This window comes from Solanum stenotomum, chromosome 2, assembly GCF_019186545.1.
Source record: "Solanum stenotomum isolate F172 chromosome 2, ASM1918654v1, whole genome shotgun sequence".
Lineage (NCBI taxonomy): Eukaryota > Viridiplantae > Streptophyta > Magnoliopsida > Solanales > Solanaceae > Solanum > Solanum stenotomum.
The window spans coordinates 59566673-59582306 of NC_064283.1; the positions used below are offsets into that span (position 1 = coordinate 59566673).

The 15634-nt window shown below is 31.9% G+C and overlaps 2 protein-coding genes across 6 annotated transcripts; both read right to left on the reverse strand.

The window, feature by feature from the left end:
• Nucleotides 1-210: 210 nt before the first annotated feature.
• LOC125856909 (pre-mRNA splicing factor SR-like 1) lies at nt 211-7074 on the reverse strand. Of its 5 annotated transcripts, none has more exons than XM_049536566.1 (4): nt 6684-7074; nt 5583-5663; nt 4270-4341; nt 211-1381 (listed from the first exon to the last, which is right to left on the reverse strand). In XM_049536566.1, exons 1-4 carry the CDS (start codon nt 6972-6974, stop codon nt 512-514), a joined length of 1314 nt encoding a protein of 437 aa, XP_049392523.1. In that variant the 5' UTR covers nt 6975-7074; the 3' UTR covers nt 211-511. The 5 variants fall into 5 exon arrangements, with proteins under 5 accessions (XP_049392523.1, XP_049392525.1, XP_049392526.1 ...); XM_049536568.1 differs by lacking the exon at nt 6684-7074 and adding an exon at nt 4580-4631 and having other exon boundaries at nt 5583-5647; XM_049536569.1 differs by having other exon boundaries at nt 668-1381; nt 4265-4341.
• Nucleotides 7075-9117: 2043 nt separating this feature from the next.
• Nucleotides 9118-12521, reverse strand: LOC125856941 (uncharacterized). Its single transcript, XM_049536601.1, has 7 exons — nt 12484-12521; nt 11764-11859; nt 11565-11606; nt 11366-11464; nt 10514-10573; nt 9945-10039; nt 9118-9468 (listed from the first exon to the last, which is right to left on the reverse strand). The coding sequence occupies exons 1-7, from the start codon at nt 12514-12516 to the stop codon at nt 9360-9362; spliced, it is 534 nt and encodes a 177-aa protein (XP_049392558.1). The 5' UTR covers nt 12517-12521; the 3' UTR covers nt 9118-9359.
• Nucleotides 12522-15634: the final 3113 nt, after the last annotated feature.

Here is a 15634-nt window from a genome sequence, read left to right on the forward strand (position 1 = left end):
TTTTTAATTCATCCACTTCATAATTAATAAGAATAAATGGTAAACTCACTATGTCAACAATTGCTTTCTTAATAGGTGTGCCAATTCAAAAATGAACAAATAATTAGGGACAGAGAGAGTAATAAGCAACTTGCCAATTCCATAAAGTATCAATCTATCAGTTGCAAGACAACACACTAGGGATAAGCAAAGCATATAGAAGATAACAAATCCTGCAATGATGAAGTTTTATCAGTTTGTCAATTGCTTTAAGTAGTAATAATAATGTTTTAACAAACAAAGGGACATTTGAAATCCATCCAATATTGTAACGCAAGTCTAAAATAGTAGTAAAGGAAATCCAGTTTACACGCAGCTCTGCCCGACTGCTCAAACATGAAACAGTATCTCCTCGCTGCAGCTATCAGTTGCATATTCCCCTTCGACAAAAGGTTAGCCATCAATGTGCTCTTCTGGGAAGGTGAGACAGTGTGAGAGTATCCGAACTCTTACAAAACGTAAATGTGACCAACTACCTCCATGTAGAACCACCAAGTCTGATAACCTCCTCAGTACTTGTATCCCTATTTGGAGCCCTGCCGTCACCACCTACGTTCTCCTTTTTATTGCCGAAGTCGCCATATAGATCTTTAAGCTTGGCCAGATTGCTAGATGCAGCCTTCTTCTCCTTGCTCTCATCCCTAGGTGGAGTTCGCTGTTGATCAAGACTTGTACCTTGATCATGCAAGCTTCGGCTGTGGCTTCTACTCCTACTACGGCTCCTGCTCCTGTCATAGTCTCTTCTGCTTCTCTCAATTGACCTTCGATCATAATCATACCTCCTGTCTCTATCCCTTCCCCGGTCTCTGTCATAATCATGCCTCCTGTCTCTGTCCCTTTCACGATCTCTTTCGTGATCATACCTTCTATCTTTATCCCGATCCCTGCCCCTATCCCTTTCTCTTTCCTGGTCCCTATCCCTATCCCTATCCCTATCCCTATGACGTTCTCTGTCCCTAGTTCTTTCCTTGTCCCGGTCTCTGTCCCGGCCTCTGTCTCTTTCAGAATTTTCTCGGTCAGATAAATCATGACTTTGACTCCGGCGCATGCTGGGGGAACGTCTTGAACCATTTGCACCATCCTTATCATAGGGTGGTGGTGCAATTGTTCGTCGGATGGGAGATGAATCTCTAGTTGATGCACGATGAGGTGCCCGCTGACCAAAGGACACTGAAAGGGAAGCTTTGACAGAAGGTGGCCGGCGAGAAGTTTCCTCAGATCCACGACTAGAGTCACCGATCGACCCAGAGAGTTTGGTCGGCAGATTCATTTTTTCGAGACTGGCAACTGCCGTCCGCACGACAGGAACAGGAATGCGGGGTAGTAGTGTGTCAAAATAATACTGCAATAAAGAAAAATGTTCAAGTAAATTATGGGAACAGGTATGAAATACAATAATAGCATTATCCAAGAAAGTCTCAGGTAGTAATTGATGCATATGAATGGAAATTGAAGACCCCGATCCACCAAAGCATAAGTCTTGCCTCCTCCCTCCGGTAAAGGTTCCCTTACTAGCAAGTCAATGACATAAATGATAAATGTGAAGTACCCATACAAGCTCATATGTGCTGTGACAAATGATAGATCTTCCAATGAAGGGTCAGGCAGAGCATGAATTACATTCATCAGTTCAAAATGTAATAATCATCATAATCGGAAGATGTAGACTGCGCAATTCGAGATTAAGGAAACAATAACATGAAAGAAAGACTCAGATGTTTTTATCAAGTACTAGTCTCCAGGCACACGTGTTGCGCGTATACCCATATGTCAATAAGTAAAAACTCTTATAAAATCACATAAATATTATTTTAAAATGTGATACCAACTTAACCTCGATCAATCTATATTGCTATTCTCTTACTTAAAAATAGGGGTGAAATTATATCATTATAATCTTAAATCATGTGTACAAATAACTTTAAAGTAATGAACCAAATTAACCTTCCAAAGATAATTTATAAGAAACCACGAAAATCTAGAATCAAATGAATTTTGTTAATATAAATATAAGGTAATCAAACTTAGTCATTCTCATACAATTGTTGAAGTCATACGTGATATTTATAACATTATGAATTCATCTTCCTCAAAATTCTTTTCGGTGTTGCTAAATAAAGTGAAGACGTCCAACTTGCTACACGTTCTGTTGTTACTCTCAGATCATAGCCTAATGAAGTTGAAAGACCAAACAAATGCCTCAATAAATATAGAAATATCAAATGTCATTCAGATTGAAAATAAGGTTTTGTATTCTGTAATTTATAAGGAGAATATCATATCGACTTTAGAAATCATATGCAAAGAAATATCGTTATCAATTTAAAGCAGAATAATCACTTACATGAATAGAATAAAGTACTTGAAAAACAGTGCTTTTTTAATTCACCAAACAATTTGATAGCATTGGGAGAGGTTTAAGTAGTTGTTCCTAAAACAAAGAGATGGTGATGTGAAAAGTAAAAAATCATTGACAATTCCATACTGGAAGATAATTTCCATTTTGCAACCATGACAATTCACATATTTCTCAACAGAAAGGAGATAATTATGAAATAAATGAATAATACTAATAATTGAATTAGTCACGATTCTTACTATCGCAAACTGATAAAGAATTAACAGTTTCTAGTACTTTACGCCATATATCTAATTCACTCCTCTTTTGAAAAGGAAATATAGCACATTTGAGCTTTTTGATTGAAACTTAACTAATGACAATTCCATATTTATAGCAAAATTCTGATGACTTCATATTTGATAGTGTATAATAAATAGGATAATGTTTATATTCTCACAAAGCAACTTTACATTTTCAAAATGTATGCAAGTCCCCCAAGGCCTAGCTCAAGTGGCAAAAGGTGGAGGATTTGTGGCTTAGGTCGCAGGTTCAAGCCCCACACCATGCAAAGCGAAGCCCGGTATTTAAGTGGAGAAGGGTAGAGGGGCGGGCCCATTATCCACCGAGTTTAGAAGGCTGTGATTGGTCCAAAGGGCAGGTCACAGACAGATTTCTTGGTTATCAAAAAAGAAAAAAAATGTATGCAAGAATTATTTTAATTAAAAGTTATTAAATGAAGGCAAACTAAACCCTATTTTTTAATAATTGAGTTGTTTCTAAGAAGGTAAAGGGACTGTTTTTGTTTGTTTGTTTTTTAAAAAAGAGGGCCACGTTTTTGTGTCTTTCCTTTCCTTTTTATTAATTGATAATTAAATGACAAATAATAGACATAAATTGTACATTTGAAATAACTACAAAAGGACAAAAGTAAACGGAAGAAAATGAATCATCTCAAATAATACTCCCTATGTTCCTATTTATATGTCATTATTTTAGATTTCACGCCCCTTAAGAAATTGAGTAAGTTAACCATTGTAAATTTATTTAGTGTTCTCTTGAAGTCAAATTTTCCATTAATGAACATGAATTAGTTTATTTTGATTAATTAATTTGACAGATGAACATGAATAAATTATTTAGTTTTCCTATGTTGGTCAAATTCATATTTTCAAGGCTAATAACTCTCCAGGGTAAAATAGAAAGAATAGCGTTATTTATGCATTGATTTTATGAAATGACAAGTATTAAGGAACATCTATTTTTAGCAAGGACTACATATAAATAGGAACGGAGGGAGTAACTTGCCGTAAATGCTAGGTAGATAAAGAAATTCACTCTAGTAACATCTTATTTAATTGCTTTGTTTATCATGTAAAATTTACTATTTAGTACAAAAATATCATCATCATAATAATAATGTTCAGATGAGGGGTTAGTATTAGTATAATATGATTATTATTTAATTAATTAGATACTTTTTAACTTGGTGTAGGGGGGAAATGGTAATCCAAACTTTGCACTTTAGAACTTCCTACTTTTAATAATCTATATCTATATGATGATGATAAGCACATATTCATAATTACAGTCACAGAAACAGTTGGGCAAAACTATTACACAATTGTCTTTTCATTCAGTTGTTAAAAGCACACATATTCGAGAGCAAGAGTTCATAGAAGTATCTACTGTCCAACTCCTTTGGAGGAACTGCTTCACTATTGAATACTGACTAAGCTACAGTCATGTTCTACTTTGTAAAGTTAGCAAACAACATAGAGGCAAAATAGGAACCTCAGAGATGAGCATGCATTAGAAACATCATAAGTGTATATTTATTGCATCACTGCTAACTATTCTCTAAAAAGTGGGTTTTAGAGGTGGCACCTTACCTGCCCGAGAAATAAGTCACGCACATATACACCCATTGTGGTCATTTGGCCACTGGATCCAGGAGAGAATTCCTGAAATAAATAGTTAATAATCAGAATGAGCCCCTCTGACCATGAGTAGGTGAACAAACTAAAGACATAATGGTTCAGTTTTCTTAGATGCAACTAAAACTACTGAAAAGGCTCCCACTGCTTCAAAACCCCAGTTCACAGAAAAAGAAGGAATAGAAGACGGAAACCGTAGAAAAATAAAGAGCAAAAGGTTAAATATCAGAAGTATACCACCATACAAATATGAAAATCAGTTCACCTGCAAAAAAAATCATGTCCATGCACCTTCAAGCAAGAGTGGTCCTTGCATCCTAAGGCATAAGGAGTGAGAATCATAGCATAAATTATGCACAGATCATGTAATACTTATGGCACACATGTTACCAATTTCGAAAAAAAAAATGTAATACTTATGGCACACAATCAAGATCAATATCTCAGAAGCAGAGCTGAGACCGACATGGTTCTATGCATACTTATAACCTGTTTGGCCAAGCTTCTGGGAAGCCAAAAGTGCTTATTTTAGAAATTTGAAGTGTTTGTCTAAGCTTCTAGGGATAAAAAGTGTTTTTGAGTAGTGGCAGAAACTGTTTTTTAAAAGCTAAAAAAAGTGGCTTTCTCCAAAAGTACTTCTGGAACATTGGCCAAGCACAAAGTACAGCAATAATATTGGCAAAGTGCTTTCAAAATCGATTAGCCAAACACAAAATGCTACTCTTCAAAAGAACTTTTCTGAGAATCACTTCTGACAATAGCACTTTTCAAAATAAGCAGATTCAGGAAGCTTTGGTCAAACAGGCTATAAAAAAGAGAAAGAAAGACAATTCTACCACTGAAGCTATTGGAAAGTGAGTTCTTGCAGTAGAAACAGTAAAGTGGTGATTCAAAGGAGACCATTAAGATTTTTTTAAAAAGAACTGATTTAAATCAGATCAGCTAGTTTAAAAAGAACGAAAACAGAGAGGAAAAACATCGTTTCAGGAGTGCCAGGAAATTAATTATAGAGGCAATGCTTTGAGCAGATTGACGAGACAAGAGAACAGTAACAAATGATTTCACCTCTCCTTCAAACACTATATTCCATGAAATTGAAGAAAATAGTCAAAGTTGCAAACAAATCTATAGCGTGGAAATGATCAGAATTGACAGATATGTCGTTTGTATGCAAAATGCCAGAATCCTAACAGAATGCACCAATGCATCATCTGAATCCAGAAAAAACAATAGAATGATCTAGTTGAGGTAGAGCATTTCATTTTTACCTCATCATCTTTGAGGTAAGGCTCATACCAACCCCATAATGTCTTAAAATCACCAAGATATCTCAGATAAAGGAATCCAATCTGCAAAAGAATAATAAAATCATTGAATCCATAGAAAGAGGCTCAAGAATGTAAGTACAACAATGTAAGAAAACAAAAGCCCATGAATTTGAGGAAGAAGGGACACGGTCTGATTGGGAATGCAACTGAATTCTTTATTCATACATGTGCTATTTTAAATGGATCATGAAAGAAACTGCTGCACATTAGATGGAATTCCAAAAGTCTTATTTGATTCATTACTTGGTAAAACAGTGAAGGTGATGACAAGAAAGTAGAGGAGTTGGTTCCAGTTTGCTTAAAATCTAGCATCAGCAAGAACAAAAGGTAATTGTGTTAGCTTTCTGCAGCATTTAGCAGAGAAGAATAGAGAGAGGAAAAAGTATGACATAACATAGCTGGTAAAGAGAAGACTGAACTCGGTACGCCTCATTACTCAATATCACCATACGGATGAAGTGGGTCAATTCTCTCTAAAAACTTTCTTACAACATAAATTGTAACTTCTGATTGTCTATCAACAATTATTGGACGAGTAGAAGTAATATTTTATTTTCCCTTGTGCTTTTGGAAACACATGACACACTCCATGGATGACTTCCACTCCTTCACTTCCAAATAAAAACCTTTTAATAGAAAATACTGTTGGAGGTGGTTAAAGCTGTGGGTTAGGGTTCTCACTATCCAACTCCATTTATCACTTTTGACTCTATTATGGCACCTCTAACACAAAAGCATCACAAATTGGACCAACTTCCAAGCCAACCAACAGCACCGGAAACTCTCAACTTTCATTAAGGGTTCTTAGGTCTTTACCAATCAAAACTTAAAAATGAACAAAGGTTTTTAAGGGGAGAATATGCGCACGACTAGTCTACTACTAACAAGGCATGATCATCAGCTGAAAATAAAATCATCCCCTAAATATCTATACAAAATTCCAAGGGAATCACAGCCAGTATATAGCGGAAAAAAAACAATTCACAGCTAAGAAAACAACAAATCTAATAGAAAAAGGGTAAGATACAGAACACCACTTACAGCTCTAATGTAAGGAGAATCTGGATGCTTTAACAGGCCATGCATTTGCTTGACAGTAAGTTTCATTGTAAAGAACTTGTAGAGAAGGCAGAAGGCTGTTGAAGGACCACGACAGTTGCCAGTCATCCATGGTTCCACATGATCAACTTGATTATAGATTTCATCAATCACTTCATGATAAGTTTTCAGGCGCAATAGGTCTCTGAAGTAATCAGAAGATAGAATGTTCATGCAGAGAACCTTCTCCAACAATTGGTCAATAGGTCTCCCAGAAGTCTTAAGCTCAGCCATGCCCTTAGTGATGTGGACACCAGAGTGTTATCTTTTCCTCCCTTGTCTGGCCAACAATAGAAATGATATTGGAAAAGGTTTAGGTTCAGATTCTGAATTACCTGTCACAAGAAAAAGTGAATACATTATAACCATAACAGCATTGATTGAATTGAAACAGCAACAACAGTGTGATTCCACAAAGTGGATCTGAATTGATTAAATTAAAACTTGTAAGAAATGTTCACTGATATAACCAAGTTTGAGCTAAGACAACCATCCCATGTCTGAACAGCTAAATGATCATTATTGCTTGGCACATTCATACAACCAATCAACTAAGTATCAATCCAACTTAACTGTGATCGGCTATATGAATCGTCTTTATTCATTCAGCTCTATTTAGGTCCAGTTCATCTCAATAGTAAAACAATTATCTTTCAAGGCAAATAGTGAGTTAACTAAAAGGCCTCTAAAACCAACACTTACAAACATGCAACTATAAGTCTCTTGCCAAAATAAAAAGACTCTTGACAAACATCAGACCAAATGCAAGTATAACGGTACAGTGATTCCCACAAACATCCACAAAATTATCACTTTATTGCTGTTATAGATTCACTACTTCTTCATTCAGAGGGAGGGAGGGAGTGAGGGAGACTAACCTTATAGCTTTCCATTGGGTAATAGCCATATGTGCACCTAACCCACCTATCAACTCATCTATATGATGTTCAACTAACTTGCACTAGTAGACTCCTATTGTATTGGAATTAAGTATCTATCTTTTTACTGCTGTCAACGATTTCTTCCACGTTTGATTTTTCTACATTAAAAAATTTCTTCAAACCATCTCTGATGCTATTGAGGGGCCACAGAAGGCTATAAAAATAACAAAAAGAAGCTAACACAATCCTCATCAAGTAATTTCTTTCATTTCAGATGCAAAAATTGAAAAGTTACAACAAAAAAACAGTTAATTGGAATCAAGAAGCTGTTTTCACTCCAACTTTCTCACAAAAATTCAAAAACAACTCCAATTCCAATTTTTCAAACATCATTATTCACTTTAAAAACACAAACTCAAATCAAGAAACACTATAAAGGAGCTAACTTTCAAAACTAACCTCTACATGAACATTTAGAAACCCTAGATTCCAATTAAAACTCAAATTAAGAAGATTTAAATGATTTCAAGCTCAAAAAACCAAAATATAAATGGAAAATTTGAGTTATTCATACCTTTTTCGGTTTTCCGCCAGAGAATCGATGAGGGAAAATGGAAAATTGACGAGGAAGAGAAGAAGAAGGAGAGAGGAACCGGAGATCGAGGGGTACAAAAGCTACTGATAAAGTTAGTATTGGGCTTTGAGAGATCCAATTGAAATTAATTTTGGGCTGAGTAGTTAATGGGCTTCTCGTGAACAAGAAAAGTTGATGGGCTTTCTGTTATCAGAGCCCAGTTTATAGAAATTGTTGAATACTTGATTCATGGTAAATACTTGAGTTCGATTTCAAGTTACTATATAGATAAGATTATATTGTGAAAAAATCGACAGAGATCGGATTTTTTTTTCTGTACTTTCGTAATGATTTTCAATAAAAAATTATATTTGTAAATTTAAGGAAACTTCCTCGANTGATGGGCATTCTGTTATCAGAGCCCAGTTTATAGAAATTGTTGAATATCATGATTCATGGTAAATACTTGAGTTCGATTTCAAGTTACTATATAGATAAGATTATATTGTGAAAAAATCGACAGAGATCGGATTTTTTTTTCTGTACTTTCGTAATGATTTTCAATAAAAAATTATATTTGTAAATTTAAGGAAACTTCCTCGATTTTAATCGATAAAGACCGTTGGTTTTCTTGAACTGATTCACCATTTTTCGATGTAGTTTAACCCATTAGTTTTGGGTCAATTTTAGTATAAAAAGTAAGAGATGGATAGGTAGGATTATTTGTTCTTTTCTAAAGTCTCAGATTTAAGCTTTGAATATGAAAAAATTCAAATAGGAAGTGCTTCCCCTTTTAATGAGTCTTACACGTTAAAAATCCAAACTAATTGTTATCGAATACTGAATTGAAAACAAAAAAAATCATTTTTTCCATGTAAAGGAACTATACATGGATTGCATTTCTTTATTCAACAACAATGGCAAAGATTTAAAGTACACCCAATTAAGTAGATCCTAACCCCTTAGCTAGAATCTAAAATAACCTAACCAAACTTACAAAAATCTTATATCACAAAACAAACCCTTTTTAAGTTTTATTCAACAATGGAAAATTGAAGATGTCAAAAAAAAAAAAAAAAAACTAGTTGTTACAAAGCATTTATATATCTACAATAGACAACATTGACAATTATGAAACTAGCTTCATTTTGCCTTCATGACTATTCACTTGACTTGCTTCATAGTGTTGAACATTGAGAAGTTCATGTAGCTAGAACATTTGCCATTCAACATGAAACTTGGTTCTTTTGGAATTGTCAATGGTCTTGTTGATCTGAAGTAAAAAGAACGCGAACTTAGAAATTTTACTAATTAAGGGGTGTAAATATATATATATGTGTGTGTACGTGCACTGAAAATTTCAAAAAAATAATATAATGTTAGGTTATGAATCGATATTCTCAAATTAAAGACTCGGAATCTTTGATTGTAAAATTCAAAAACTATGTCGCAGTACAAAGAGTAATTAAGATATTTAAAGTTAGATTATTTGTTCAATAATAACTTTTTTGATTAGTATCATCAAGGGCGAAGTCACTGATACAGTTACAGATTCAAAAAACTTTATAATCGTGTTAAAGAAATTCGTTAATATGTATAGATAATCTATTTTGAACCTAGTAAACCAAATCGATTTTGGTCCACTACAATCCATAAACTAGAAATTCTAGATCTACTCTTACTTGTCCTTTGGCACAATTTATAGAGAAGCAACTTATATAGTCCTTTAATTTGTGTTAATTATCATACCTCTGTGGAAGGAATGGCTTATCAAAAAATGGCATCAATTGAGCTCTTGGTATCATTTCTTTTCTTAGCAAACGAACTTCTTCTTCTTCTATCATCTGTCCAAAGAAATTTGTTTGTTACACAATTTTTTTAATAAATAAATTGCAATATATATACTATAGTAAGAATGTGAATTTTATAATAAATTAATGGAAAAAGACAAATATACCCCCGAAATAACGTAAATGGTATGCAGATACCCTCTGTCATACTTTTGGGACATTGGTGCGCCCTCTAAAAACTAGAGCATATATACCATTTATATTAACGGACATACACGTGTCGTAATCTTATCCACTGACCCAACATTTGTTAAATATCGGATCAACAGATAAGATTGTGACACGTGTCCCTATTTAGTCTTCCGTTAGAGTGAAGGGCATATGTGCTCTAGTTTTTGGATGGTAGGGACACCAATGTCCCAAAAGTATGATGAAGGATATCAACATATCATTTACGATAGTTCTGGGATATATTTGTTCTTTTTCCCAATAATTAATGATTTTGAAGAAATATATATTTGTTCTTACCTTTTGTACTTTCTCTACTGTTTTCTTCTGTTGCTCTATGAAGTAAGATTTGGTTTCCATCTGTGAATTTAATTTCTTTTGTTAGAATAGTATTCAAGGTTTTCATTTAATCTTTTTTCTTGTAAGTGAAGTTAGAGAAATGTATATAGGGATTTTCTTCAAAACAACTAAAATAATATTTAATTTAATATAATTCTTAAATAATCACTATAACTATTTAAGATCGTTTTAATCGTATATGAACAAAATACGTGGCATAAACTATCAAAAAGTATAGTCTTAGATCAAATGTCACACTTTTTGATCAAATTAAGATATGGAGTGTCCTTCTTGCTAAGGCAATGATTTTCAAGAGGCAAAAATACAGTTTACAAAAAGTGTTGCCTTTTCATAGACCAAAACCTAGCTTGTACATTTCCAATATACCTACGTCTTTCATATTATACATAGAGTTGTGGAGTCAGAATTTTTCCCAAGAAAGTTTAAAATTTAAAGAAATAGATATATAAATTAGTCAAAAGGGGTTTAATATGTACTATATATAAAAATTATTTTAATTATATATAAATAGTATAATTTTCCACGAAAATAGCTCCACCCCTACTACATTGTACACACTTTCATGCACGTGTGATATTTTGAATAAAAAAATTATATACATTTTTTTTCATAAATCTCATAATAGTGACGAATCAATTTTCAAGAGACATATCGTTTATTACCTTATCTACAATTACATTTATTATATATTATAATATAAATTAAATAATAGTGAGTAGTAAAATGTTCTTCATGATTAACAACTTCTAATGACATGAATAAACACTAATTATAATTAATTAAAACACTTACTGAGTAATTGAATAAGGCACGTCTTCTTGCTCTTTGTTGAGTATGAAGTTTGATCTCCACTGGTTTTATATTATCCTTTGCTAATGACTTTTGTTGAGCCTAATATAAATAAGTTTAATTTTAATTAATTAGCTCTCAAATTAAATTTTGAAGGAAACTAATTAATTCATTCATTCATTCATCTTACACAATATTGTACCTTGTTTTTGTCAACTGATTTCTCCTTTGACTCATATCTCAACTGTTAAAAAAAAATATATTAATGTTGAAGCATCTTTAAAAAAAACTAGACTTTTTTTACCCCAAAAAAATGAAGTTCAATTACATAAAAAAATTAACAGTAATGACTTTTTTTTAGTTGTGTGTGAATTAATTAGAGTTTAAATCATGTTAATTACCACATTATTATTTTTCATCGATTGATATTGAGGAGAACTTGATCTCACTGTTCTTCCAGGAGATTGGATTGGAGATTGTGAACTGCTCCTCACAAGCTGAAGTTAAAACAATCAAAAAGAAAAAAAAAGTTTGAATTATAAATCAAATTGTAAATTAGTTTAATTAATATCCATCCAAAATACTGTAAAAAAATTTACACTATCGTCATTTAGCGGGTCACTTAAAAAATATTTGTATATAACTCTCCATAATAAGTGTAGGAATTATAATCTTGATAATAAGACAACTTACTCGTTACAATATATACAAATGATATAATGGTGTAATTCTTTTTAAAAACTTTAGTGTAGGTAAGTTTGACTCATAAATAAGAGTATCACCAAGGTAACTGTGGAATAAACAAGATTACTCAATCCTTAATTTTAAAGGTCTTAGATTCGAACTCTAGCTATTAAAAAAATTATGGGACAAAGTGTTTCCCCTTTTATTGAAATCTTATGTACATGTGCAATTCTGGATTAATCGAAACCTTCAAACAGATATTAAAATTTGGGTGGAAACAAAAAAAAAATCTCATTGTAAAGAATAAAATCCGTGATGTGAATTTGAATTAATTAAAATATCAATATGAATACCGAATTTCGAATAGAAAACAAAAGAAAACCTCATACTAAAGATTAAAGCATGTGTGAAAAAACAGGTAAAATCATAATTCTCACCTTTTGAGAAGATTTGGTGTTTGGGCTCTCCATGTGGTTTAGCTAAAGGGGATATGATTAATTCTAACTAAACCCTATATTTATATATAATACAAACACACCATGTGATAAAAATAAAAGTTTCAAAAAAATATTTGGAGATTTGCATTTGTCTTTGGATCAGAATCACTTGTTGTTGCTCAATCACAAGAATATTTCTTTTTTTCAGAAATTTGTGATTTCTCTTTTCTACCAAACTTTCTGATTAAATCTCCCTCTCATATCATAATTTAAACTTTTTAATTGCACATATATAGTTCATGCTTAATTGCTCATATGATGAATATTCACTTAATTAATTATGATTATTCATGCATACATATCTTATAGCTTAAGTTTAATGATAAGTTCCTTTAACATTAATAATAAATAATTAATGGATTACACTCTTCAAGTCTGGTCATGATGACAATATAATTCACTAAAGATGACTACAAAAAATACTCGTGTAAAAATCTTAATAGGAAGCACTTCTCGCTTTAGTGAGTCTTACACAACTCATATTCGAATTTGTTAGGGACACCTTTACTGATATCAAACACCGAGTGAGAAACCTTTTTTTTACTCTAATTATATGATATATGTAGTTTGTCTAATTATTTCATACATATTTTTTTTCTCTTTTTGGTTGTCACCTGGGGTGTGTTTGGTATGAAGGAAAATGTTTTCCTAGAAAACATGTAGATTTTGGACTTATTTTTTCATGTTTGGTTAGTGAATAGAAAATATTTTCGAATTTTTTTTTTTAGTGTTTGATTTATGAATGAAAAATATTTTTGAGAAAATATCTTTTTTTTACTAGAGAGTAGAAAATATTTTTTATATTGAAATTGAAAATATTTTTTTAAAATAAACTTAATTCTTTTTGTGAGGAGGGTGGGGGAGGTAGGGGTGAGATTGGGTAAAAAAATAAAAATTTGAAATTGAAAATATTTTTAAAAACAAACTTAATTTTTTTTCTTGGAGGGGGGGGGGGGGGGGNCGCGGGTAGGGGTGGGATGGGGTGAAAAAATAAAATTTTGAAATTGGAAATATTTTTTAAAAACAAACTTTAAATTATTTTTTTTGGGAGGGTGAGCTTGTAGGGGGGCTGGCCTGGGGGGTGGGGTGGGATGCAAAATAAGAATTTGAATTTGAAAATATTTTTTGGAAACAAACTTTAATTTTTTAATTTTTTTTTTGGGGGAGGGGGTGGGGGTTGAGTGTAGGGTTGTGGTGAAAATAAAAATTTGAAATTGGAAATATTTTTTAAAAACAAACTTAATTATGTAGGGAGTTGGCGGGGATAGGGGTGAGGGTGGGGTAAAAAAATAAAAAATTGAAGTTGAAAATATTTTTTTAAAATAAGCATTAAATTTATTTTTTTTCAACAAAAAAAAATTGTAATTTGAAGTTGGAGGAGAGTTTTGGAAAATGTTTTCCTTAATTTTTGAAGGGAAGTCATTTTCCTTAAATTTGAGAAATATGAGTTGATTTGGAAAATATTTTACCCAACCAAACATGAGAAAATTGGAAAACATTTTTCAAAAAATGTTTTCCTTCATACCAAACACATCCCTAATCTTCGATATTCTCTTGGAACTCGACTAATAGGATACTCGTCAAAAAGTCCCACTTCAGAAGTAAAGATCACCCCAAAAGTCGAACTCCATTCTTAATACTCAAATCCAAAATTTCTAATTAAAAAAATACTTAGAGGAGTATTTATTGCTCAATCACAACCTTTGTCCTTCTTGTTCCTCTTGCTGAAATTATTTTAAAATTACTTTCCCATACTCAAAAGCAAGAATCGTGTATTACAAGAATATATGGGTTTTTTTTAATTAAAAAAAAAGTCAAAATCTATGTTCTAATTAAACATACTAACTGTTTAACAAACTTGATGGTGTTATGTGTTTGTGGAATTGTAATTATGAAAAGGGATCAACGTAGGGATTAAGATTTTGTTTAGACTAATTGTAGTCAATTATTCAATTAGTAAAACAACAACAACTCCAATGTAATTCACAAGTGGGATATGGGATCGGAGGGTAAGACGTACCCAATCTAATATCTATGTCCTTTTGGGGTAGAGAGAGTACTGTTTTTTGGTTGATCACTATCGATAACTCTCTTCTTTTATTTAAATTTGAGATCGACAATATGAACGAGCTCACATGAGTAGAATTTTATTTAATTAGTAATACAGTTAAAGAAAACAAAGATGGAAGGTAGCCTTTCATTTCTTGGGCAGTTTGTTGGTATCTTATCAAAGGGGATAAATTAAATTGAACATGTCATATAGTTAGGTCATGAAATCGAAAATCAACCAAACTAATTTTGAAATGCTTATGTTTCAAGTTTGTTACTACTTATTACAACTTTATTCATTGATAACATAGTGTTCATGATCACTTGGAGGAAAGAGATTGGACTAGAAATAAATTTTATATTAAAATAAGACTTGTTATGTGAGTGCAATAATATTGACTACTAAAAAAAACAAAGAATTTTGGATCGAAATTTTTCATTGAAAATTGATTAATCGGAAATATTTCCAACAAAGCATCTATCAGAAGTCTCTAAATTCGATGACGTTTCAATGGAACACCTATCGTAAATTATTATTTTTTTAGTCCGCACACGTTCTCTTATTATAAAAGAGGGAGTTTATGATGGGACATTGTGATGTCCAATCATAAACTCCCTATATAATATATAATATATAATATAATAAATCATTTTTTCTACTATATAATATATATTTATTTTTCTACTATAAGGGAGTTTATATAATATATAATAATATAATATAATAAATCATTTACAAATGACTTAAAATATTTCATATTTAAAGGATATATAATAAAATAGGTTCACTCTCAAAATTCTATCCGGGTCACATATATTGGGACAGAAAAAATAACATATATCATTTTAAAATTACCAAAAAAGTATTATAAATAATAATAATTAACAACTTAAAATATCTTAAAGACATTTTAAAAGGGTTAATTTTGTAATTGTAATTTCTACTATATAATAAAAGGGAGTTTATATAATATATATTCTACTATTATATAATATCATAATAAAACCCCTTTTATTATATAGTAGAAATAAATATAATATA

Bases quoted from the DNA above. Each gene is read 5' to 3' on its own strand.
- LOC125856909 (XM_049536566.1), bottom strand. From the start codon at position 6,974: ATGGCTGAGCTTAAGACTTCTGGGAGACCTATTGACCAATTGTTGGAG. The intron at 5,664-6,683 runs GTAAGTGGTGTT...ATTCTTTTGCAG, and splicing joins ATTCTCCTTACATTAGAGCT to ATTGGATTCCTTTATCTGAG. The intron at 1,382-4,269 runs GTAAGGTGCCAC...TCTTTATTGCAG, and splicing joins GTGACTTATTTCTCGGGCAG to TATTATTTTGACACACTACT.
- LOC125856941 (XM_049536601.1), bottom strand. From the start codon at position 12,516: ATGGAGAGCCCAAACACCAAATCTTCTCAAAAG. The intron at 11,465-11,564 runs GTACAATATTGT...TATTTATATTAG, and splicing joins AATCAGTTGACAAAAACAAG to GCTCAACAAAAGTCATTAGC. The intron at 9,469-9,944 runs GTATGATAATTA...TTTTTACTTCAG, and splicing joins AAGCCATTCCTTCCACAGAG to ATCAACAAGACCATTGACAA.